The sequence below is a fragment of the Arachis hypogaea genome, chromosome 6, assembly GCF_003086295.3.
Source record: "Arachis hypogaea cultivar Tifrunner chromosome 6, arahy.Tifrunner.gnm2.J5K5, whole genome shotgun sequence".
NCBI classification, from domain to species: domain Eukaryota; kingdom Viridiplantae; phylum Streptophyta; class Magnoliopsida; order Fabales; family Fabaceae; genus Arachis; species Arachis hypogaea.
The window spans coordinates 69,790,113-69,816,165 of record NC_092041.1 but is presented as its reverse complement, the minus strand read 5'-3'; the positions used below and the strand labels follow the sequence as shown (position 1 = coordinate 69,816,165).

General features: G+C 39.2%; 1 protein-coding gene across 1 annotated transcript; it reads left to right on the top strand.

The window, feature by feature from the left end:
• The first annotated feature begins 881 nt into the window (after positions 1 to 881).
• LOC112696676 (uridine nucleosidase 1) lies at positions 882 to 4,130 on the top strand. Its single transcript, XM_025749504.3, has 9 exons — positions 882 to 1,318; positions 1,547 to 1,662; positions 1,759 to 1,818; positions 2,037 to 2,219; positions 2,323 to 2,427; positions 3,144 to 3,240; positions 3,347 to 3,454; positions 3,536 to 3,671; positions 3,800 to 4,130. The coding sequence occupies exons 1-9, from the start codon at positions 1,213 to 1,215 to the stop codon at positions 3,906 to 3,908; spliced, it is 1,020 nt and encodes a 339-aa protein (XP_025605289.1). The 5' UTR covers positions 882 to 1,212; the 3' UTR covers positions 3,909 to 4,130.
• The last annotated feature ends 21,923 nt before the right edge of the window (positions 4,131 to 26,053 follow it).

The following is a 26,053-nucleotide window of genomic DNA, read 5'->3' as shown; positions in this document are numbered from 1 at the left end:
TTTATCATAAAATTTCTTAGTCACAGAAAAAAAAAAAACCCTAATTTGTCACATATGGGTTTATCAACATTGCAAACTAAATAGGTAATTATTATTTGCATAAAATAAGATTTAAACTTGTAATATTTATTTAAATAAATAAGTAAGTTAATTATTAAAAAATTCAAATTGGTTATATTTTTGTCAAATTTGTTATATCAAAACTCAAATATGATTAAATTAAAAAAAAATTTTGTAAACTCATTATTTAGATAGTATATATGTCTCGTTACTTGTTAGAACATTTCTAATAAAATATTTTTAGAATATTATTTTTAATATTTTTAAAAAATAAATTATTTTAAAATTAAAATTTATATTAAAATTAATTAATAAAATAAAATTAATATTATTTTAATAAAAAATTAATAAAATTTTATTATTTATATAATTATATTAATAAAATAATTAAAAATAATATAAAACTTTAATTAAATTAAGATTAAATATAAAAAGTTAAATTTTATTTTTAATTTTAAATTATTATTTATAACATATAATTCTATAAATATTTATATATTATCTTATAAAATTAAAATTAAAATTAAAATTAAAATTAAAATTAAAATTAAAATTAACCTTAGAGATACTGGTCGTTCACTTTTGGGAGAAATCCCAAAACGGATTACCACTTTCTAAAGTTTTTTCGCTTTGCGAATCGCGACACAAGCGATGCATTCGGATTTAATTTAACCATAAAAGATAAAAAGATAAAATAGAAAAAGGGAAAAAGAGAAAAGATAAAGGATATTCAATAGGAATGCAATGTAGATGCGCAACGTGTCCTCGGTTGATTGGATAGAACTTCATAGACGAGAAAGCGTTGTATAGTCTGTACTACTACTATATATTGACACGAACCCCTTGTATTATCGCCATCTCTTTTCTCTCTCTCTCTTCTCTCCTTTTGCATCAAATTGGAACATCATCATCAGACAAACCCAATCTCTGCATATTTCCATTGCACTTTCGTCCCTTCCCTTCATTCCTTTGTGTGTATGTGTGTATGCACTCCGCAACTGTGCGACACATAAATACATACACACATACATACAAGCATAAATAACATCACACACTTTCCACGGCTTCGTACATCATCATTGCTCTTCTTCTTGCTGCTATCTGATTTTGGCTTCACGATTTCCTTCAATCCGTAGCTCTGATCACAAATTCATGGCCACCCTCGCAAATCATTCTGACGGCGCCGTCAATGGCAACGGTTGTGACGGAATGCGTCCACTTCCCGAGAAGCTCATTATCGATACCGACCCTGGCATCGGTGAGCTTCAACTTGCTATTTCAATTGTGTAATTTTAATTTTCTAAAGCTAATTAGTTTTTGACGTAATTTAGATTATAGATTACGTTATTATCATGCTTTAGGTTGGAAGTATGAAAATTAATTTTTCATGTTCTTCAATCTGGTGTGCTGAAGGATATATGTGCGTTTAATAATTCTAATTAATTGAAAAATTAGAAAAGGAATTAGTCTTTTGTTGGTTATGCAGATGATAGCATGGCGATTATGATGGCATTTCAATGCCCTGAGGTGGAGATGCTGGGTTTTACCACCATTTTTGGTAATGTTGCTACCACAGATGCCACCCAGAATGCTTTGCTTTTGGTATGTGTTTTCTAGTTTCCAATTTTTAACACAAGTTTCTTTTTATGTTTCTTGGACATGTTCTTGATTTGTGTTTTCACTATGCAAAAAGGATAGTGTGAGATCGCAGGCCGTCAAAATCTTCCTGTTGCAGAGGGTTCCCCTGAGCCATTGAAGGTAACTATTTAATATTTAGTTTGACCTTGTTCAATGTTTGGTCAAATTGAGTTTTAGAATTGTGCTTTGTTTTCCATTCCTTTGTCTCATCTTTGTGGGTCACCAGTCAAAATATTGCTGCCATGCCTCGGGCCCTACCTCCCACCCCCCTTTTATTTTTCCCACCTTTTGGTTGATTCTGAATTTCCAGTATTTTATTATGCTGACTTTTGTAAAAGGGTGGAGAGCCTCGTGTTGCTGATTTTGTTCATGGTAAAGATGGATTGGGTAACATATTCCTACCCCCGCCTACGACTAAGAAGATTGAGAAGAGTGCTTGTGAGTTTTTGGTAGAGAAGGTGTCTGAATATCCTGGTGAAGTAACTATACTTGCACTTGGACCGTTGACGAACTTAGCGTTAGTAAGTTTTCTTGGATTCCTCTTACTTTGTGATCTTGACCTTCTTAATTTAAAGCTTTTGTTACATATATTTCTTGATCTGATAGTGTGATCTCTATTATTAGGCAATCAAAAGAGATTCATCTTTTGCAAGCAAGGTGAAGAGAATAGTTATACTTGGAGGTTCATTCTTTGCCTTGGGGAATGTTAATCCTGCTGCGGAAGCAAATGTAGGTGTTGGATTCCTCTGTTCTTTTCTCCTATATGAATTCAATATGGAGCTCCTTAACTTGCTTGATTGACAGGATCTATCTCTATTTTGTTCAAGTGACCTATTTTCTTTTATACATTCATGTCTTCACCTAGGAAATTCTCGAAGATGAGCTAAGAAATAAGTATTGGGTTTAGCTAACAAGAGAGCACTTGTTAAGGTGTTAAATGTGGAAAGTTGATTGAATGACTAAAAAGTTGAAGTTTCCAATACATTTATAAAGTATTTATTGACAGAAAAACTTGAAAAATTTCTACTAACTTAATCTTAAGGGTAGTTTTAGCAAAATCCGTTAGTATAATAGGAAATAAGTTATCAAGTAATGCAATTTTGTTAAATACAATAGCTGTTCTGTTGCCACCTAATGCAGTTATGCGTGTGTAATTTATAATTCAGTTTTTGAATAAAGCTATTATACATCAGTTATTTCTTGGTTTTTAGATAAGCGTTTTTTTTTCCTTTAACATTCCCAACACATGAAGTAATCAGCTTGTAAGTTGTAGTGATTAGACGTATGTTATTTTTAGACATATGACTAGTTGAAGACTATCCACTATACATCTACTAATCGCCACAGAACGTTTATTTATTTATTTTAGGAAGTTTAACTTAAAGATCAGATTTTCATGTCTTATCATATTGATTCTTAACCTAATGATTTTGTTCTTTTTGCAGATTTATAATGATCCCGATGCAGCTGATATTGTGTTCACCTCTGGAGCAAATATTGCTGTAGTTGGAATAAACATAACAACCCAAGTCAGATTGACAGGTGGGGTTGTAACTCCCTGTTTGCTCCAATTTCTGGGCTATCTTTAGCTGTTCATTATTATTATTCTGAGTCAGTCACTGGAAACTGAATATTGTATTTTGGTCAGATGCTGATCTCCTTGACCTGAAGGAATCCAGTGGAAAGCATGCTAGTCTCCTGGGTGATATGTGCAAATTCTATAGGGATTGGCATGTAAAATCTGATGGTGTCCATGGTAATTTCACACGCTGCTTTGATGTTTCAGTTTATGCTATTTAGGTCTGTATTGCAATGATAATATGATTTCTTCTTTCAGGAATATTCCTCCATGACCCTGTCAGTTTTGTGGCAGTTGTCCGTCCAGATCTTTTCACATACAGGAAAGGGGTGGTGAGGGTAGAGACGCAAGGCATTTGTACTGGTCATACACTTATGGACCAAGGATTGAAACAGTAATGTCCAAATTATAAGCTGATTCTCTTTGCTTTCTTTTCAATGTTGTTAATTTTTTATGCAAATATGATTTCTACTCGACACAAACTGGTTTTTTATTTTTATTTTTATTTTTATTTTTATACAGATGGAATTCAAGCAACCCGTGGACGGGCTATTCTCCTGTTTCGGTTGCTTGGACTGTGGATGTTGAGGGAGTTCTTAATTATGTTAGGGACTTGTTGATGAAGCCCTGAAATATAGGCAATTGTACAATGCTTATGGCAGTTGTCAAAGCTTTGGAAAGTGATAGGCATGGTAGCTTCTAATTTCCAAGGCTATAAATAGTGTTTCTTTCTCTCATTGTCAACCAGAACTCTCGGTATCTAGGGTTCATATTGGTTTTATCTTGTAAACCGATGAGTTCTTGCTCCCATTTGATGTAAAAGTTCATGTACTAATTCACGTGAATTGCTTTTTGCTTTGGTCTTTCATTAGTATTTTACTTTCAGAAGTAAAAGCAAGTGTCATTTTCCCCTGTTCCGAAACTTGCAGTGGCTTCTCACACTGGTTCCGGGGACCCCAAGCAACAGACTGCACCTTGTTTTGCATGAAAAATGGTAGTAAACTAATAATTCCGCAAGCATCTTGATAAAGTTAAAGGGAAGAAAGAACACGGAATCATTATAGGAATTGTTTGGCAATGCCATCAATTTTACGTGATCAAAGTAGCAAACCAACTTAATACTGGATATCTATGTGCGCGTAACTTGATATATAAAATGATACACGTAACTAACATTGAAAAATGTTTTTGGGTATTTAATTTATTGGGTTAACTACCAAAAGATTCAGCGGATAACAAAAATCTCGAAATCAATTGGGTACTAAAAGATTCAGCTGTTAACAAAAATCTGGAAAAGGAGTTGTCAACAAAACAAATTCTGAATAATTTTAAAATACGATAAAAAAACTAATAAAATATTATATGTTTATAAGTAATAAAAAAAATTTTATATTTAGCAAATAATTTATTTATTTGATCTAAATTTTTGTGACAACATTTGAATAAATATTTAAATGGTATACAAAAAACCTTCAAAGCAAAATTTAATCTTTAAATTTTTCTTTTTCTTTTAAAAAAAATGGTCATTCATAATAAAAAATTAAAAAAAACATTTACTCAACAAAAATACTAAATTTTAAAGGTGAAAAGATCTTATTTTTTTAATGATTACAAAAAATTGTATCAAAATTTGATCTCTAAAATTAATTTTTATAATATAAATTTAATATTTAGTTCTTTTTATCACGTTTTGAAATCTTTATGCTTATTTGTCGTTAGCAAATTTTTTAAGTCTTTTTGTTAGCGATTTGAACTTTTGGATATTGTTCATACCCTGACCCAACGCCAAGGCCCAGGTCCAAATAGGATAAAAAGGCCCAATCCATAGATTGGCCTCCCCACATAACTGACCTCCTCCCAAAGGTCGGATTCGACACAGACTTCACCCTAAAGAAGTCGGGAACGAAGGTTAGCTGGCAGATAACACTTATTCAAATAAGTAACTGCCCCTAAAATCTCTCAAACCCACTTTCAGGAGTCATGTCTCAACTTCCCTAAGATAAATGGACGGTTATCCTTCTTAAAAGGTAGAACTACTCCAACGGTGATTATTGGTTCACCACTATAAATACACTGATATCCTTCAGATATCTCTAAGTTCCAATATTCTATAAACTTGCTTAGATTCTTGCTGACTTAGGCATCAGAGTGTCTTTACAGGTACCTGATAAACCCCAATTTGACGGTTTATCTTGTATTGAATTTAGAGTATTTTGTAGACCTTTTCTCACATTTACCCAATGAATTAGCATGGTTTTGTATATTCTCCTTTAATTGTGCTTAAGAGTGAAAACATGCTTTTTAGGTCTTAAAATAAATAAATTTAATTCACCTTGATTCCATTAGATGCCTTGATATGTTTGTTAAGTGATTTAAGGTTTAGGAGGCAAAGATTGGATCAAGGGAATGAAGAAAGAAAGCATGAAAAGTTGGAGAACTCATGAAGAAATGAAAGAACCGGAAAGTTGTCAAGCTGACCTCTTCGCACTTAAATGATCATAACTTGAGCTACAGAGGTCCAAATGATGCGGTTTCAGTTGGGTTGGAAAGCTAACATCCGGGGCTTCGAAACGATATAAGATTTGCTATGGTTGAACTGCGCATGGTGACGCGTACGCGCATAGTACGCGCACGCGCCATTGTTGCCACCTGGTTCACTTAAAGCAAAACGTGGCCAGCGAATTCTAAAGCCTTGTGGGCCCAATCCAACTCATTTCTAATGCTATTTAACCCAAGGACTGAAAGGGAAACACAAGTATTGAATAAGTTAGTTACCAATTAGCATAGTTTAGTTCTAGAAGTTAGTTTCTAGAGAGAGAAGCTCTCACTTCTCTCTAGAATTAGGATTAGGATTAGGTTTAGTTCTTAGATCTAGATTTTAATTCATCTTCTTCTACTTCTATTTTCTCAATTCCTTGTTGTTACATTCATTCTTCTTTCATTCTTTTGTTGTAATTTCCTTTATGTTGTTCTTGTGTTTTAATGTAGATCTACTTTTGTTTCTTCTACTCTCTTTCAATTTAATCAAGGTAATTCATAGTAAATGTGTTTCTTTTAATTGTTGTTGTTAATTCCTTTCAATAATTGTTGTTAGATTTCATTCTTGTTGTCAATTTACTATGCTTTTCTTTTGTGCCTTCCCAAGTGTTTGATGAAATGCTTGGTTGGATTTTAGAGTAGAATTTTATGTTCTTGGCTTGGAAAGGTAACTTAGGAACTCTTGAGTTACTAATGTCCAAGTAATTGATGATTGGGATCCATTGACTCTAGTTCTCACTAATTGAATTAGTGGAGAGTTAGGACTTATGGACTAGGATTGATATAGCTCATTTGACTTTCCTTTACTACTAGTTAGAGGATGATTTAATGAGATTAATCCTTGCCAATTCTCATATTGTGGTTAGTGATTAGGATAGAGATCCTTGACCACCAACCCTTGTCAAGACCTTTTTAGGCCTTAGTTTACTTTCTTGCCATTTATCTTTCATGCTTCTTATCAAAACCCCAAAAATGACTCACAACCAATAACAAGACACTTTATTGTAAATCCTAGGGAGAACGACCCGAGGTTTAAATACTTCGGTTTATAGATTTTAGGGGTTTGTACTTGTGACAAACAAATTTTTGCATGAAAGGATTATTGTTGGTTTAGAGACTATACTTCAACGAGATTTCATTTGTGAAATTCTAAACCGTCAAAAATCTAATCATCATTACCACCTCCCATTCTCTCACGCACACAAGTCGGACGGAGGCTCCCTGACGCGAACCTAGTCAAAGGGCTCCCTCCTTCAAACGATTGTGCCAACCCAATGAGTCAAACCCACTAATCTTTGGTTATCCACCATAACATTGCCGCCGTTGCCGAAGACCCGAGAGATCAACCAGTAATGACGGACAATTCACCCGAAGATGGCCATACAGCGTCCAATTCTGAGCAAGAGAATCTGGGCATTGGGAACAACGATGCGAACATAGCCACCCACCAAGGGGTGAACAACCAGCACAGAGAAGGTACCTATGGGTTGAAAGACCCGAAGGCAAACTCTTCTAAAGGGCGCGAATCAGGAAAGGAAGGACAAACCCATGCAGCAGATTTCATGGGATTGTTCCATGGTCACCAAGGAATAAAGCGTGCTTAGAGATTCAAGACCTACCCACAGAGGCAGTGATTATGGGCCTAGTAAATGGACTCAGAGAAGGTCTCTTCTCCCAGTCCATATCAAAAAGGCACCTGACCTCCCTAAGTGATGTACAGGAGAGAGCCGAGAAGTACATCAACATGGAGGAAAACGCCAGACTGCGAGAGCCAAACTGGCGACTTGGGCATTCTCATTCATCGAAAGAGAAAGAAAGAGAGCCCAAGAAAAAAGAGGAAGCCAGCCCCGAAAGGCCTAGAAGATATCACTCCTATACTCCTCTAAGAGTTTTCCTAGTTGATGTATACAGGGAAATTTGCCATACTGAAAGGCTACCACCCCCTAGGCCCATCAATAATAAAAGGGGGGTTGTGGCGACTACTGTGAGTACTATAAGATATATGGTCACTCAACGAATGATTGTTACGACCTTAAAAATGTGATAGAAAAGCTGGTCAGGGAAGGTTAGCTTGATAGATATCTCATAGAAAGGTCGGACAATCATGGAAAAAGAAAGCGAGATGATGACGACCGAAGGGAGCCACCACCACAGACCCCAGAAAGACATATACATATGATCTCGGGGGGCTTCGGGGGAGTTGGCCTCACAAAGTCATCTCGTAAGAGACACTTGAAGGAAGTCTACTAGGTCGGTAGCGAGGTTCCCGACCTCCCAACTATCTCATTCACCAAAGAAGATGGGCAATGGATCATTCCTGGACATGATGATCCAGTGGTGATAACCATGGTCCTTGCCAACGCCCATCTTCACAGAACCCTGGTAGATCAGGGGAGCTTAGCCGACATCCTTTTCAAACCAGCGTTCGATAAGCTGGGGTTGGATGTAAAGGATTTAAGGGCTTACCCTGACACCCTGTATGGACTGGGGGATACACCAATAAAACCACTAGGATTCATACCCCTTCACTAAGAGTTTAAACAAACCAACCCATGAAGTAAATCCTCCAAAAGACAGATATTGCGGGTAGAATGGTTCAGTGGACAATAGAGCTATCCGAGTTCGATCTAAGGTACAAAACTCGGACGGCAATAAAAGCCTAATGCCTCACCGACTTCATGGCAGAATATGTAGGAGACCAAGAGGAAGAATCTACTACATGGGAGCTATATGTAGATGGATCCTCAAACAAAATAGGAAGCGGCGTAGGCATAATACTAGTCAACAAAGGGGGAATGCAAATAAAAGTCTCCTTCAAATTTGAGTTCCCAGCTTCTAACAATCAGGCAGAATATGAAACCTTGATTATAGGATTAAAGCTGGCAGAAGACGTCGGTGCAATGAAAGTAGTGATATTCAGCGACTCTCAATTGGTGACCTCCCAAATAAACAGAGAGTATCAGGTTAATATGAAGAGGTACTTAGACAAAATATTGGAGTATCTTAGGCACTTCGCAGAAACCGAGGTCAAACACATAACTCGCGACCTCAATAGCAGAGCAGACGCCCTCTCCAAGTTAGCGAGTACCAAACCAGGGAAAAATAATAGAAGCCTGATCCAAGAAACTCTCCAAGAACCCTCTGTGGCAAAAACAGAGGCCAAGTAAGATGTCTTTGAAGTCTCCGGATTAGACCTCGGATGGATGAACCCTCTAATCGAATACCTAAAATTTGACATCCTACCCAAAGAGGAAAAAGAGGCCAAGAAAATCCAGAAGGAAGCACAAAACTACACTCTAGTGAAAAATATTCTCTACAAAAGGTGGATATCAACACCATTATTAATGTGCATCCCAACCTCAAGGACAATAGAAGTATTAGAGGAGGTCCACAATGGCATCTGCGAAAACCATCTCGGAGCCAGGTCATTAGCCAGGAAGGTCATCTGAGCCGGGTTCTACTGGCCGACCTTGCAAAAAGATGCCACATAATTTGTGAAGAAGTGTCAGCCGTGCCAAATGCATGCAAACTTCTACGTCGCTCCCCCCGAGGAGCTCATTAGTATAACTTCTCCATGGCCTTTCGTAAAATGGGAATTGAACTTGTTAGGTCCCTTTCCCCAGGCGCCTGGACAAGTAAAATACCTAATAATGGGGGTAGACTACTTCACGGAGTGGATCGAGGCAGAACCATTGGCCACCATCACTGCTCAGAGAAGTTGAAAGTTTCTCTACAAAAATATCATCACAAGGTATGGAGTACCTCACTCCATTACCATTGATAATGGCACTCAGTTCACCGACTCAACCTTCAGAAATCTGGTAGCTAGTATGAAGATTAAGCATCAGTTTACCTCGGTAGAACATCCACAAGCGAATGGACAAGCTGAGGCAGCAAACAAAGTCATACTGGTAGGGTTGAAGAAAAGGTTGCAAGATGTAAAGGGAGCCTGGGCTAAAGAACTCCCACAAGTACTATGGGCTTATCGGACTACATCTCAGTCTGCCATAGGAGAAACACCCTTCCGACTTGCTTATGGCGTAGAAGCCATGATACCAATTGAAATCAACGAGAAAAATAGAAGGGTGAGCTTCTATGACAAGGTAGGAAACATACAGGGGCACAAAGAAGAACTTGAGCTACTCCTTGAAGTCCGAGAGCAAGCTCAGATAAGAGAAGCAGCGCTGAAATAAAGGATGACAAACAGATATAATAAAAAAGTCATTCGAAGAAGTTTCACCCCAGACGACCTAGTTTTGATTAGAAATGACATCGGAGTCAATAAATCTGGGGATGGAAAGCTTGCTGCCATTTGGAAAGGACCATACAAAATCAGTGAGGTCTTAGAAAAAGGCTACTATAAGGTGACCAACTTAAACGATACCGAGCTACCTAGGTCGTGGCATGCTTGTAATATGAAAAGGTACTATAGTTAAAGCGAACTCCATTCCATGATGTCCTCTTTTCCCAACTTCATGGTTTTTTCCCAAAGAAAGGGTTTTCCTAAGGGGGGGTTAACGAGGCATCAAAGTGAGGACTGAGGGGCAACGAATTGTCAAAATCCTTAGTAGCGAAAAGTACCTTTGTGAAATAAAGATCTTCTTTCTTCCATATCTCTTTATAAAATTCCTTTTTGCATTATTTTCACACTTTCTACGAAACGCACCCACTTAAGCTCGACAAAACGTGAAAATCCCATGAACTGATCTAGATGGTCGTCAGGATAAAACGATGAGGTACAACTCGATGTAAAGAGGTTATAAAAGTAGATCATGATAAACTCGGAAATTAATCGACCTACATGTCGGGAAAACTGAGAAGAAAGGAAATGCATTGCGAAAATAACCTAAGTCATGGAAACTCAATAAAACCAAAATTGAGTACGAGGAATACCAAAAAAGAGAAGAAAATCCATCAAAAAAATCAAAGGCGGAGGCTGTCCCAAGTCTTTTGAGAAAATTTCAAATAACTTAGACAAAAGACAGCCAGCTAAGATAAAAGGTTTTTCAGAGAAAAAAGATCAAAAAGGTTTTCCAAAACCTAAACAGAAAGCATGCCCGCAAGAAAGGTATCCTAACCCCTTATTCGAAAAAGGGTATTTTCAATATTTTGTTTACGGCCGCAAAGGGCCAGGAAATGTCAACCAAACCACCACAAATAAAGATTGTTTAAAAATAAGGGGCCCACAGGCCGGGCCCTCCAAATAGCCAGAATTAATTAAGAGGAAGGAAGATCACCACCGCTAGGAGAAGGGCCATCACCACCAGGAGGATCTACAGGGCGAGAAGTCGGAGCAGCACCAGGGGAGGACGGAGCAGGTTGATAAAAGGTCCTGAGAAGGAACCCCCTGAAGAACTCAGAAGATCCTCTTGTCGCGGAGGAGGTTTTATTATTCTCTGCCCCCGAGTCTTCAGGTCGGAATCTATCTCAGGTCGGGAGGGATAAACAATGGCCCTATCAACCACGATCTTGTGAGGGTCCAGCGGAGAAAGATATAGTTCGGGAGCAATAACCCTGACCTGTTCCTTGAAGATCCTCCACGCCTCCTCGAAACTTTCAGCTATCGAGTCCTCCAGCTCCTGGAAGGCCTCCAAACATCCAGCCAGCTCCTTCTTTAAGTCTAGGTTCTCCTCGAAAAGCCTAACATAGTTCTGCTCTGCCTTCTCCTTGAGGCCCTCCGCCATAGCGCACTGGCCCATCAACTTCTTCTCCCTCTCCTGGAGACGACCCCTTTCCTTCATCAACTCGGCGACCTCCTCCTTAAGCCTCTTCTCTTCTTCTTGATATAAGAAAATTCTCCCCTCAAGCTCCTCAAACTTTTGGGAAGAACCCAAAGAGCTGATGGGAGTCTTTTCAAAAATATCAAGTAATTTGGTGCATACTCCAGCCGCACGGACACTCCCCTGGAGCAGAATGTTAAGATGGTTTCAAACGGAAGCATCATCCATACTTATTCAAGTATGGGGATAGATGTGATTCCAAACGAATTGAGGGCCATTAAATTTTTCCTCGCCATCTAAAGAAGAGCCAAACTCTGAAGTCTTGCGCTTCTTCTTTTCTGGTTCAGGGGAAGATCGGGGCAGAGGAGAAGGAAGAGAAGAAGTAAAAGAGGATATTACTATAGGACGAGAAGGGGTCCCCAAGTTGTGAGGAGGAGGAGGAGGAGGAGGAGGAAGAGTGCCAGCAGCCCTGGCTCATTTACTCGGGCTCGAGATCTCGTTTTAGCGTCCTGGACCCTCTAGTAGGAGGAACTGGAATTCTTCTTCACCATTTCTGCCAAAAATGATAAAAGGGTCAGCCTACAAGTTAGAAAGAACAGCTTGAAAAGAGATCAAAGTCGAGATCAAGTCGGAAAGTAATAGAAAAACAACAAAAGCTACCTAATTGAGTCTGTACAAAAGTCGGAGACCCCCGAAGAAAATTTTTTGTATCAAGATAAGGGCTCTTCCCCAAACTTCTCGGAAGAACCCCACAACAGCCTCCTCCACCTCGTCTAAATCATCCAGGCCATACTTCTCTACAGGAGAGGCCTCGGACCAGTAAAGAGGAAAACGGGGAGAGGAATTTCCATCCAAGAAAAAGGGGTGGTGACCCTCTACGGCTTGAACTTTAAAAAAGAAGTTTTTGAAGGCATGGAAAGATTCATCAAAAAGGGTAAAAATTCTCTTACCTTGAAGGGCCCGGAAAGATACCCACTATTTTTTATTATTTTGCCCACTGAAGGGCTTGGTCATATGAAAAAGAAAGAAGAAAATCTTCAAAGAAGTCGGAAAATCTAATTCACGGCTAATGAATTGGTAAATTTTCATGAAACCCCAAGAGTTGGGGTAAAGTTGGGTGGGAGCAACGCGACAGTGAGATAAAACCGCTATCTCAAAATTAGAAAAAGGACGAAAAACACCCAGGCGGGTAAAAAGGCTCTCATACATAAAAAAGAAATAGGAATCCGCATCAGAAGCCCTCCCAAAATAAACCCGGTGTTCTGGACCCGGGGCAATCAATTCATATTTTGGCTCATCCTTATCAAAGGTGTAAACCCCGCTAAAAATGGTAAATAATTAGTCAATAATTCAAATTTTAATTAGGAAAGCTAAAAATTCAAAACTAATATCAAAATAGGATAGAGCTCGTTGAAACGAGAATTTTGATATCAATTTTGAAAATTTGATCCAAAACCAGATCAGAAGGGCCGAACCGGGGCCCAAACCGGGCCCGTGGATCCAACCGGACCATGACTTAAAAGAGGGACAGAAGCTCTTCTTCCCCATATCAGCATCAACAGCGCTGAAAACAGATTGGGGAGAGGAGGAGATCCCTAACCCTCATCCAAGCTTCAAACCACCGTATCTTCCTCGTTTGAGCTCCGATCGCCGCACCGATTATGGTCACGCGTCCAGCGTGTCAAACTCTATTTTTTTATCCGAACAATTTCACTAGTAAGCCTCATATTTGGTTCAGAATCTCTATCCCTCTTTCTTTGGTGAAATTGAAAACCTATAGTGAATCTTGTCCAATTTTTATGTTCTAGGTTCAAGTTAGCTTTCAGAAATTGTGGGCTCAAGCTATTGAGCATATGGGTATGGTAAGAACACCCTAACCCTAGCTCAATCTTGTATTTATAATGGGAAAATTGAAATTGGAACATGTACATGTATTATGTGTAAATTAAGTGGGTATATATGCATTGGAATTGAATTGGGAATACTTGGAGGCTTTTTGGTGGTCAAGGCTTGTTTTGGGGGTATTTTGATTGAGCTTGGAAGGGTTGTGATTTGTGTTCTGAGGCTGCCTTGGGTAATACAAAGTGATCGGCCAAGGTATGGTTTAAGTTTCGCACGTTTAATATTTACGGTGTTGTGAAAACTTAGGTTAGAGGAATCATAGGATAAGTTGAATTGTTTGTTGTATTTAATGGTTAGCCTTGTAATGTTGTTGGAATAGATTTGTTGGTGGATATATATTAGAATTATGAGGTGTGGAAGTTATTAATGGTATGCTCTTGTATTTATTTATGATGGATTATGGTTGGTTTTTGTTAATAAGGATGTAGAGTTGTATTGTGGTGGTATTGCATATGCTGTAACTAATTCTGTGATGATAAGAATTGTGTGGAACTAAGTCCTGGTTAAACCACGTAATATTTGGAACTGAACTGGAGAATTTGGGATCTTTTCGTTAAATATATGATTTATGGTGAATTTTCAAATTGTAGTTGGTGCACGAAATTGTGATCATCAATGGCGCCATCAACATGGTACGCTCAATTGCAATCTCAACTCTTTATCACAACTTCGCACAACTAACCAACAAGTGCACTGGGTCGTCCAAGTATTAAACCTTACGCGAGTAAGGGTCGATCCCACGGAGATTGTTGGTATGAAGCAAGCTATGGTCATCTTGTAAATCTCAGTCAGGCGGATTCAAATGGTTATGGAGGATTAATAATTAAAATATGAATAAAACATAAAATAAAGATAGAGATACTTATGTAATTCATTGGTTAGAATTTCAGATAAGCGTATGGAGATGCTTTGTCCCTTCCGTCTCTCTGCTTTCCTACTGTCTTCATCCAATCCTTCTTACTCCTTTCCATGACAAGCTGTATGTTGGGCATCACCGTTGTCAATGGCTACAGTCCCGTCCTCTCAGTGAAAATGTTCAACGCGCTCTGTCACAGCACGGCTATTCATCTGTTGGTTCTCGATCATATCGGAATAGAATCCAGTAATTCTTTTGCGTCTGTCACTAACGCCCCACAATCGCAAGTTTGAAGCTCGTCACAGTCATTCAATCCTTGAATCCTACTCAGAATACCACAGACAAGGTTTAGACTTTCCGGATTCTCAAGAATGCCGCCATCAATTCTAGCTTATACCACGAAGATTCTGATTAAGGAATCCAAGAGATAAACATTCAAGCCTTGTTTGCATGTAGAATGGAAGTGGTTGTCAGGCACGTGTTCATAAGTGAGAATGATGATGAGCGTCACATAATCATCACGTTCATCATGTTCTTGGGTGCAAATGAATATCTTAGAACAAGAATAAGCTTAATTGAATAGAAGAACAATAGTAATTGCATTAATACTCGAGGTACAGCAGAGCTCCACACCTTAATCTATGGTGTGTAGAAAATCCACCGTTGAAAATACATAAGTGATAATGGTGATCATTGGCTTCGGCCCCAGAGAGGGAACCAGAAGAACCAAGATGAAAATACAATAGCAAAAGGTCCAATTTATAGAGAACTAGTAGCTTAGGGTTTACAAAAATGAGTAAATGACATAAAAATCACTTCTGGGCCCACTTGGTGTGTGCTTGGGCTGAGCATTAAAGCTTTCATGTGTAGAGACTTTTCTTGGAGTTAAACGCCAGCTTTTGTGCCAGTTTGGGAGCTTAACTCCCACTTCTGTGCCAGTTCCGGCGTTTAACGCTGGGCAGTCTTGAGCTGATTTGGAACGCCGGTTTGGGACATCAAATCCCGAGCAAAGTGTAGACTATTATATATTGCTGGAAAGCCCAGGATGTCTACTTTCCAACGCAATTAAGAGCGCGCCAATTGGGCTTCTGTAGCTCCAGAAAATCCACTTCAAGTGCAGGGAGGTTAGAATCCAACAGCATCTGCAGTCCTTTTCAGCCTCTGAATCAGATTTTTGCTCAGGTCCCTCAATTTCAACCAGAAAATACCTGAAATCACAAAAAAACACACAAACTCATAGTAAAGTCCAGAAAAGTGAATTTTAAATAAAAACTAATAAAAATATAATAAAAACTAACTAAAACATACTAAAAACATACTAAAAACAATGCCAAAAAGCGTATAAATTATCCGCTCATCAGTAGTCGTGGAATCTGATTTTTACTGCATAATTTCTAGAATAGTAGTAACTTGTTGGCTCTCCTGCGAATGCTTCAAAATGAATTTTGAAATGAAATCAATTTTAAATAAAGCTTAATTCCTATTATTTTAATGTCATAAAATTTCAGAATGGTTGGACTTGTGGTTTTAAAGATATGAATTTTTGAGATACGACGCGTTATATAATAAAAGCCAGATTCTGTTTTCTTAGATCAGCAACTTTGAGAGTTTATAACTTCTGATTATGGATGGATATTCAGGTGCAACCAATTGGAGGTGAAAATTAATTATGATTAGCAGTTTTGATTTAAATTTCAGGGCTGTACATGTTTTAATGAGTGAGTTATGGGACTTGGAAGAGGACATGTTCATTGGCTTCTAAAACAGATGTCTGCAGAAAGTTACTCAACTTCCAAGTTACATAACTCCTTCATTAAAAATGGTTTTGGCCTGAAACCAATTGGAAAAGAAACCTGGTTATGTTAAATTGAATCACATTAATTTTGAAGGTTATTGGATTTAATTTGAATTTTATATGAAATTTTAGATATCATATGCTGCTGCTGTTTTCATGTTTTTAAGCACTGCAGAGCAGTCAGCATTTCTCCTCTGTTTCTGAAGCTAGTTAAATAAAAAAATTATGGTTTTTTATTACTTAGAAAGCTTATTTTGAGCTTAACATCTGGACATAAAGTTTTCCAAATTCCAATTTCATTTGTTATATTAAAAAGAGAAAAGAAAATAGAGTGTCGAGGATGTCTTAGTGATAGTCATGGATCCGAAAAGTCCAAGATTAATCTTCGTGTTATGTGATTGATTTAATTTTAGAATTGGGTTGATTTCAAAATTATTTGATACTAAAAAAATTGAGAAGAGTTTGATAAATGGTTTGGTCGGGACCCGAAAAGGGTAAACGTGATGAATTATAAGAGAATGATGTGAAAGCTAAATGAATACATGTTGTTATGGCTATAAAGAATGAATGTAAGGAAATGATGATGATAAATGATAAGATTTGGGAATGACTGTGTGTGGCCAAAATGATCGATATGGCAAATTACGGACAGAAGTTCTCTCTCTTGTCGTGATGCAGATGTGGAAAAGGTGGCAAGGCACTCTCCTTCGTATTGTTTCCCCCACATTCTTCTCTGGTTGCTAAGTGGAAAGGCACACTCCTTCGATGTGGAAAGGCACTCTCCTTTGTTTATGATCCTCCTGGAGATGCGTAACCTAGAGACCAATGTCTGGATTAGCTACCAGATGTGTCGGGTTCTGGCAAAATAACCGACACGTGAGCTCACGGCCAATAGGATAAACATTCATCATATACATATGTGTGCTTTGTTTGCTATGCCTTAACTGGGAATGCCTAATTGATATATATCACCTGCTACTTGTATATTTGCTACTTGTATTATCTGTTCATTACTTGTACTTGAACTTGTTTGGTTGTTTGTTCCTATTACATTATGGATAATAGAGGTTTAGAGGAAATGGATAAATGGTTTGGTGATAGGAGTGAATTAAAATTGAGTAAGTTAGGTAGATTTAGAATACCTACCCCTGTTTATGGCTTTTGTTTAGTACTTGAGTTGGATAACTGAATAACGGAGTTCTAGGATTGCCTATGGCATTCTCAGAACCTTATTTATTATACGCGTGACACTTTTACCATGCTGAGAACTTCCGGTTCTTATTTCATACTGTGTTGTTGTTTTTCAGATGCAGGTCGAGAGGCTCCTCACTGGGTGTCTGGATTCTTGAAGTGAAGTAGTTCTTGGGCGTATTTTGGATTTCTGTGTGTATATATATGTATATGTATATTTTGCTTAGTCTCCAAGTAACTTGTATAGGCTGCTCCTCTTAGAGGTTGAGGGACAGATTGGAGTTTACTTTGGTATTTTGGTGTATTTTAGGGATAATATATATATATATATATATATATATATATATACTCCGGCCAACCTTAACTTCACAGGCTGAGTAAGGGGCTAGTTATGCTGATTCCTTGGCTTTCCTTTACTCTCTGGTTTACCCTTATTATTTTCTATTAGGTTTCTTAGCACGCAAGTAATCCTTTCTTTTGAGCGTTGCGCTTTTCATTTTGTAATTTTTGTTTACCCGATTTGTTTCAAGGCTCCTAGTATATTATCTTCTTCTCTATTATGTATTTATTTTTCTTTCTAGAGGTCGTAATACCTTACTATCTTAGCCTTATGACTTAAGCATAAGATTTAAGTATGGTAAGGTGTTACATTATTGTATCAGAGCAGTTCGTTCCTATAGAGCCTGAGGATGAACTGATTATGCTTCTGTGCATTCTCTATGTATGTGTCTATGTGCTATTAGGAAATCTAACTGATATATGTGGCACAAACGTCCATGAGTATGCATTTGGAACTTAAAGCACTAGACTTGTGATATTGAGACTGATCAACTTGATATCACTTGGTGTGTATAGGGACCAGATGTCGAATCGCGGACACGGACGCAGGTGAGGTAGAGGCAAACTAGGCAATGCTATGCCTGAAGCGACAGGGAATATTCCTAATCCTGTAGACTTCATGGCTGCTATAGGGAATATGGCCACGGTGATGCAAGCGACAACCTAAGCCCTGGGAAACCAAATAAATAATGGTAACAATGGCAACAATGGCGATGATGGTCCTATGACGCTTTCCTCCTTCCTGAAGGTTCATCCTCCGACCTTCAGAGGAACCTCGAACCCTACTGATGTGGATAACTGGGTACAAGCCATTGAGCAAGCACTACCGGCTCAGCAGGTTCCTGAAGAACAGTGGGTTGAGTTTGGGACCTACCAGCTGCAAGGTGAAGCTCAGCATTGGTGGAAGGGCATGAGGCGTATTTTGCAGCCTGATGGGGTTGTGATATCTTGGGAGTTGTTTCGAGAAAAATTCTATAAGAAATTCTTTCCCAGTTCAGCCAGAAATGCTAAGGAACTTTAACTGCTTTAGCTGAAACAAGGCCAGATGACCATCACTGAGTACACTTGCAGGTTTGAGGAACTGTGTCATTTCTCACGGATTTGTTAGGGAACTCCTGAGGACTTTGCTGAGTGGAAATGCATTAAGTATGAAGGAGGCCTTCGGAGTGACATTCAGAGCTTTGTAGCACCTATGGAGATCCGGGTGCTTTCAGAACTTGTGAACAAGACCCGAATAGCTGAAGAATGTGTGAGGAACGAAGCTTTGGCAAAGAATGATAACCAGGAGTCCCACCGAAGAGATCACCATCAGAATTTGGCACGAAGGAGTCAGGAATTCAAGAGGACTGAGAACTACCGACACAGTAGGCTGCATAAAAACAAGCAAGGTTTGTGTTACCGGTGCGGATCACCTGGGCATCTAGTTAAGGACTGTCCTAATTCATGTGGTGGAAACTTATGATGCAGATAGATCACAATCACCAGGTTAAGGTAAATGCAATGATTGGATTTGAGAAGCAATGAATTATTCTAAGATACCATGATTACTCATAGTCTAAGATAGAGAAGAAAGACTGACCAACTGATTTCTATCGGTAAAGAAATTCACAAGAATATAATCGTGTTGTAAGTATAGTTTCTAAACCAACAAAGAATCCTTTCGTACAAAAGTTTGGTTGTCACAAGTAACAAAACCCAATAAAATTTATAACCAAAGTATTCAAACCTTCGGTCGTCTTCTCAAGGAATTGCAGGAAAGTGTGTGATGAGCGGATAATTTGTATGCTTTTTGGCATTGTTTTTAGTATGTTTTTAGTATAATCTAGTTAGTTTTTAGTATATTTTTATTAGTTTTTAGCTAAAATTCACTTTTCTGGACTTTACTATGAGTTTGTGTGTTTTTCTGTGATTTCAGGTATTTTCTGGCTGAAATTGAGGGTCCTGAGCAAAAATCTGATTCCGAGACCAAAAAGGACTGCAGATGCTGTTGGATTCTGACCTCCCTGCACTCGAAGTGGATTTTCTTGAGCTACAGAAGCCTAATTGGCGCGCTCTCAATGGCGTTGGAAAGTAGACATCCTGGGCTTTCCAGCAATATATGATAGTCCATACTTTGCCCAAGATTTGATGGCCCAAACCGGCGTGGCAAATCAGCCTCAGAATTTCCAGCGTTAAACGCTGGAACTGGCATAAAACTTGGAGTTAAACGCCCAAACTGGCATGAGAACTGGCGTTTAACTCCAGAAAACGTCTCTACACATAAAAGCTTCAATGCTCAGCCCAAGCACACACCAAGTGGACCCAGAAGTGGATTTTTACGTCATTTACTCATTCCTGTACACCGTAGGCTACTAGTTTACTATTAATAGGATCTTTTGAGATTGTATCTGTACCTCATGACACTTTACACGTTTTCTTTGTGTACTTTCCACGGCATGAGTCTCTAAACCCCATGGTTGGGGGTGAGGAGCTCTGCTGTGTCTTGATGGATTAATGCAATTACTATTGTTTCTCATTCAATCATGCTTGCTTCCATTCTAAGATAATACTTGTTCTTAATCCGGATGAATGTGATGATCCGTGACAATCATCATCATTCTCAACTATGAACGTGTGCCTGACAACCACCTCCGTTCTACCTTAGACTAAGTAGTTATCTCTTGGATTCTTTAATCGGAATCTTCGTGGTATAAGCTAGAATTGATGGCGGCATTCAAGAGAATCCGGAAGGTCTAAACCTTGTCTGTGGTATTCTGAGTAGGATTCAATGATTGAATGACTGTGACGTGCTTCAAACTCCTAGCAGGCGGGGCGTTAGTGACAGACGCAAAAGAATCACTGGATTCTATTCCGGCCTGACCGAGAACCGACAGATGAATTCCGCATGCTGTGACAGAGCATTAGCAATCGTTTTCACTGAGAGGATGGGAGGTAGCCATTGACAACGGTGAAACCCTACATACAGCTTGCCATGGAAGGAGACTTGCGTGCTTGAAGAAGAAGACAGTAGGAAAGCAGAGATTCAGAAGATGGAGCATCTCCAAACCTCAACCTATTCTCCATTACTGCAAAACAAGTAATTATTTCATGTTCTTTTGCTTTTCACAATCAATCCTGATAATTTCTGATATCCTGACTAAGATTTACAAGATAACCATAGCTTGCTTCAAGCCGACAATCTCCGTGGGATCGACCCTTGCTCACGCAAGGTATTACTTGGACGACCCAGTGCACTTGCTGGTTAGTTGTGCGGAGTTGCAAAAGTGTGATTGCAATTTCGTGCACCAAGTTTTTGGCGCCGTTGCCGGGGATTGTTGAGTTTGGACAACTGACGGCTTATCTTGTTGCTTAGATTAGGACTGTTTTATTTTTGTTGGTTTAGAGTCTTTTAGTTGAGTCTAGTTTCATATTCTAAGTTTGGTGTCAATTGCATGCTTTTGTTTTTCTTTTAATTTTCGATTTTTGCATGTTCTGAGTCCCTTTTTGATTTATAAAAATTCTAAGTTTGGTGTCCTCTTTGTGTTTTTCCCTTAAAAATTTTCGAAAACTGTATGTTTGATTTTCTAAAAATTTTAAGTTTGGTGTCTTTTTGTGTTTTTCTCCTTCCTCTTTTCAAAATCAAATCTTTTTCATAAAAATTTTTCAATCATATCTTTTTAATTGCTGTTTTCAAAATCTTTTTGATTAACTAATTGATTCAGTTCTCAATTTGCTTTGATCTTATTTTCTTTTTTATTTTCGAATTTTTTTCTTTTCTTCTATTTTATTTTATTTTTTTCGTAAATTCAAAAAAAAAAAAAAACAAAATTTATCTCCTTGCAATCATCATCATTTCCCTTTTGTCCATTATGGACTTAAGTGGGATTAATCAGTCCAAAAGGACTCTGGGGTCATATGCTAACCCCATTACAGCTGCATATGGGAGTAGCATCTGTACACCTCCCATCAAAGCAAGCAGCTTTGAACTAAATCCTCAACTCATTATCATAGTGCAGCAAAACTGCCAGTATTCCGGTCTTCCACAGGAAGAACCTTTTGAGTTTCTGGCACAGTTTTTACAAATTGCTGACACAGTACATGATAAAGAGGTAGATCAGGATGTCTACAGACTATTACTGTTTCCATTTGCTGTAAAAGATCAAGCTAAAAGGTGGTTGAATAACCAACCCACAGCAAGCATAAAGACATGGAAACAGTTGTCAGACAAATTCCTGAACCATTTTTACCCTCCAAAAAGGATGACACAGTTAAGACTGGACATCCAAGGCTTTAAACAAGAGGATAATGAATCCCTTTATAATGCCTGGGAGAGGTATAGAGGTATGCTAAGGAAATGTCCCTCTGAAATGTTTTCAGAGTGGGTACAGTTAGACATTTTCTACTATGGGCTTACAGAAAAAGCTCAGATGTCTTTAGACCACTCAGCTGGTGGATCTATACACATGAGGAAGACAATTGAAGAAGCTCAAGAGCTTATAGACACTGTTGCTAGAAACCAATATTTGTACTCTAGCAATGAGTTCTCTCCAAAAGAGGAAGTCATGGCAGTAGTCAATGACCCTAATCCTCAAGAACAAATAATTGAGCTTAATCAACAATTGCTCCTGATGACAGAACAGTTAGCAGACTTTAAAGAGATGCTCTATGAAACTAAAGTTGCTAACAAGAGCATAGAACTGCAGTTGAATCAAGCAAAACAGCAAATATCTAAACAGATAACAGAGGAATGTCAAGCAGTTCAACTGAGGAGTGGGAAGACACTGAATAACACTGCTCAGAAGAGCAAAAAGCCAAACAAGGAACAATTGACAGAGCACAACCAAACCACTATGCAAAATCCCTCTGAGGACAGTAAGAGCCCAGAGAGGAATGTCATTGGCGTTCAAACGCCAGAAAGGGAAGGAAAGCTGGCGTTAAACGCCCATTCCTTGCCCAGTTCTGGCGTTCAAACGCCAGAAAAGGGGGAAAAGCTGGCGTTAAACGCCCAATTTCCACCCAATCCTGGCGTTCAGACGCCTAGGGAAAATCAGACACCTAAGAGTGCTGACAGTAATCCCTCTAACAAGGCTTCTTCAACCACTTCTGTAAGGAATAAACCTGCAGCATCTAAGGTTGAAGAATATAAAGCCAAGATGCCTTATCCTCAAAAACTCCGCCAAGCGGAACAGTATAAGCAATTTGCCCGCTTTGCAGACTATCTAAGGACTCTTGAAATAAAGATTCCGTTTGCAGAAACACTTTAGCAAATACCTTCTTATGCTAAATTCATGAAAGAAATCTTAAGTCATAAGAAGGATTGGAGAGAAACTGAAAAAGTGTTTCTCACTGAAGAATGCAGTGCAGTCATATTAAAGAGCTTACCAGAAAAGCTTCAAGATCCAGGGAGCTTTATGATACCATGCACATTAGAAGGTGCTTGCACCAAGACAGCTCTATGTGATCTTGGAGCAAGCATCAATCTAATACCTGCATCCACTATCAGAAAGCTTGGGTTGACTGGAGAAGTCAAACCAACCCGGATATGCCTCCAACTTGCTGATGGCTCCATTAAATACCCATCAGGCATAATTGAGGACATGATTGTCAAGGTTGGGCCATTCGCCTTTCCCACTGACTTTGTAGTGCTGGAAATGGAGGAGCACAAGAGTGCAACTCTCATTCTAGGAAGACCCTTCCTAGCAACTGGACGAACTCTCATTGATGTACAAAAAGGGGAAGTAACCTTAAGAGTCAATGAGGATGAGTTCAAGTTGAATGCTGTAAAAGCCATGCAGCATCCAGACACACCAAATGACTGCATGGGCGCTGACATTATTGACTCTCTGGTAGAAGAGATCAATATGGCTGAAAGCCTAGAATCAGAGCTTGAGGACATCTTCAAAGATGCTCAACCTGATCAAGAAGAACTAGAGGAGGCAAAGGAATTTTTGAAAATTCCTCAGGAGGAGGATAAGCCTCCCAAGCCTGAACTCAAACCACTACCACCATCCCTGAAATATGCATTTCTGGGAGAGGGTGACACTTTTCCAGTGATTATAAGCTCTGCTTTAAATTCACAAGAAGAGGAAGCACTGATTCAAGTGCTAAGGACACACAAGACAGCTCTTGGGTGGTCCATAAGTGATCTTAAGGGCATTAGCCCAGCTAGATGCATGCACAAGATCCTACTGGAGGATAATGCCAAACCAGTGGTCCAACCACAGAGGAGGCTAAATCCTGCCATGAAGGAGGTGGTGCAGAAAGAGGTCACTAAATTACTAGAGGCTGGGATTATTTATCCTATTTCTGATAGCCCCTGGGTGAGCCCTGTCCAAGTTGTTCCCAAAAAGGGAGGCATGACAGTAGTTCATAATGAAAAAAATGAACTGGTTCCTACAAGGACAGTCACAGGGTGGCGCATGTGTATTGACTACAGAAGGCTCAATACAGCCACCAGAAAGGATCATTTTCCTTTACCATTCATAGACCAAATGCTAGAAAGACTAGCTGGCCATGATTATTACTGCTTTTTGGATGGCTATTCAGGCTACAACCAAATTGCAGTGGACCCTCAGGACCAAGAGAAAACAGCATTCACTTGCCCTTCTGGTGTGTTTGCCTATAGGAGGATGCCTTTTGGTTTGTGCAATGCACCTGCAACCTTTCAGAGGTGCATGCTCTCTATCTTCTCAGATATGGTAGAGAAATTTCTGGAAGTCTTCATGGATGACTTCTCAGTATATGGAGACTCATTCAGCTCCTGTCTTAATCACCTAGCCCTTGTCCTGAAAAGATGCCAAGAGACTAACCTGGTTTTAAACTGGGAGAAATGTCACTTTATGGTGACTAAAGGGATTGTCCTTGGGCACAAAATTTCAAGCAGAGGGATAGAGGTGGATAAGGCAAAGGTAGAGGTAATTGAAAAATTACCACCACCTGCCAATGTTAAGGCAATCAGAAGTTTTCTGGGGCATGCAGGATTCTACAGAAGGTTTATAAAGGATTTTTCGAAAATTGCAAAACCTCTGAGTAACCTGTTAGCTGCAGACACACCATTTGTATTTGACACACAGTGTCTGCAAGCATTTGAGACCCTAAAAGCTAAGCTGGTCACAGCACCAGTCATCTCTGCACCAGATTGGACATTACCATTTGAACTAATGTGTGATGCCAGTGACCATGCCATTGGTGCAGTGTTGGGACAGAGGCATAACAAGCTTCTGCACGTCATTTACTATGCCAGCCGTGTTCTAAATGACGCACAGAAGAACTACACAACCACAGAAGAAGAGTTACTTGCAGTGGTCTATGCCATTGACAAGTTTAGATCCTACCTAGTGGGGTCCAAAGTGGTTGTGTACACTGACCATGCTGCTCTTAAATACTTACTCACAAAGCAGGATTCAAAACCCAGGCTTATAAGATGGGTGCTGCTTCTGCAAGAGTTTGATATAGAAATAAGAGACAGAAAAGGGACAGAGAACCAAGTAGCTGATCATCTGTCCCGAATAGAACCAGTAGCTGGGGCGTCCCTCCCTTCTACTGAGATTTCTGAGACTTTCCCAGATGAGCAACTCTTTGCCATTCAGGAAGCTCCATGGTTTGCAGATATTGCAAATTATAAAGCTGTGAGGTTCATACCCAAGGAGTACAGCTACGTGCAGAGAAAGAAATTAATTTCAGATGCCAAGTACTACCTCTGGGATGAACCATATCTCTTTAAGAGATGTGCTGACGGAGTGATCCGCAGATGTGTACCCAGAGAAGAAGCACAAAGGATCCTATGGCACTGCCATGGATCACAGTATGGAGGACATTTTGGAAGTGAGCGAACAGCCACTAAAGTCCTCCAATGTGGCTTCTACTGGCCTACTCTCTATAAAGATTCCCGAGAGTTTGTGCGTAACTGTGACAGTTGCCAAAGAGCTGGTAACTTGCCTCATGGATACGCCATGCCTCAACAAGGGATACTAGAGATAGAATTGTTTGATGTATGGGGAATTGACTTCATGGGGCCATTCCCACCATCATACTCAAACACTTACATTCTGGTAGCGGTGGACTATGTATCTAAGTGGGTAGAAGCAATTGCTACACCCACTAATGATACCAAGACCGTGCTGAAATTCCTCCAGAAAAACATTTTCATCAGGTTTGGCGTTCCCAGAATACTAATCAGTGATGGAGGCACTCATTTCTGCAACAAACAGCTATACTCTGCTATGGTTAGATATGGAATTAGCCACAAAGTGGCAACTCCGTATCATCCACAGACAAATGGGCAAGCTGAAGTCTCTAACAGAGAACTAAAGAGAATCCTGGAACGGACTGTGATAGCCCGAAGAAAGGATTGGGCAAAGAGCTTGGATGATGCTCTGTGGGCATACAGAACAGCATTCAAGACTCCTATAGGAACCTCTCCAAACCAACTGGTGTATGGGAAGGCCTGTCATTTG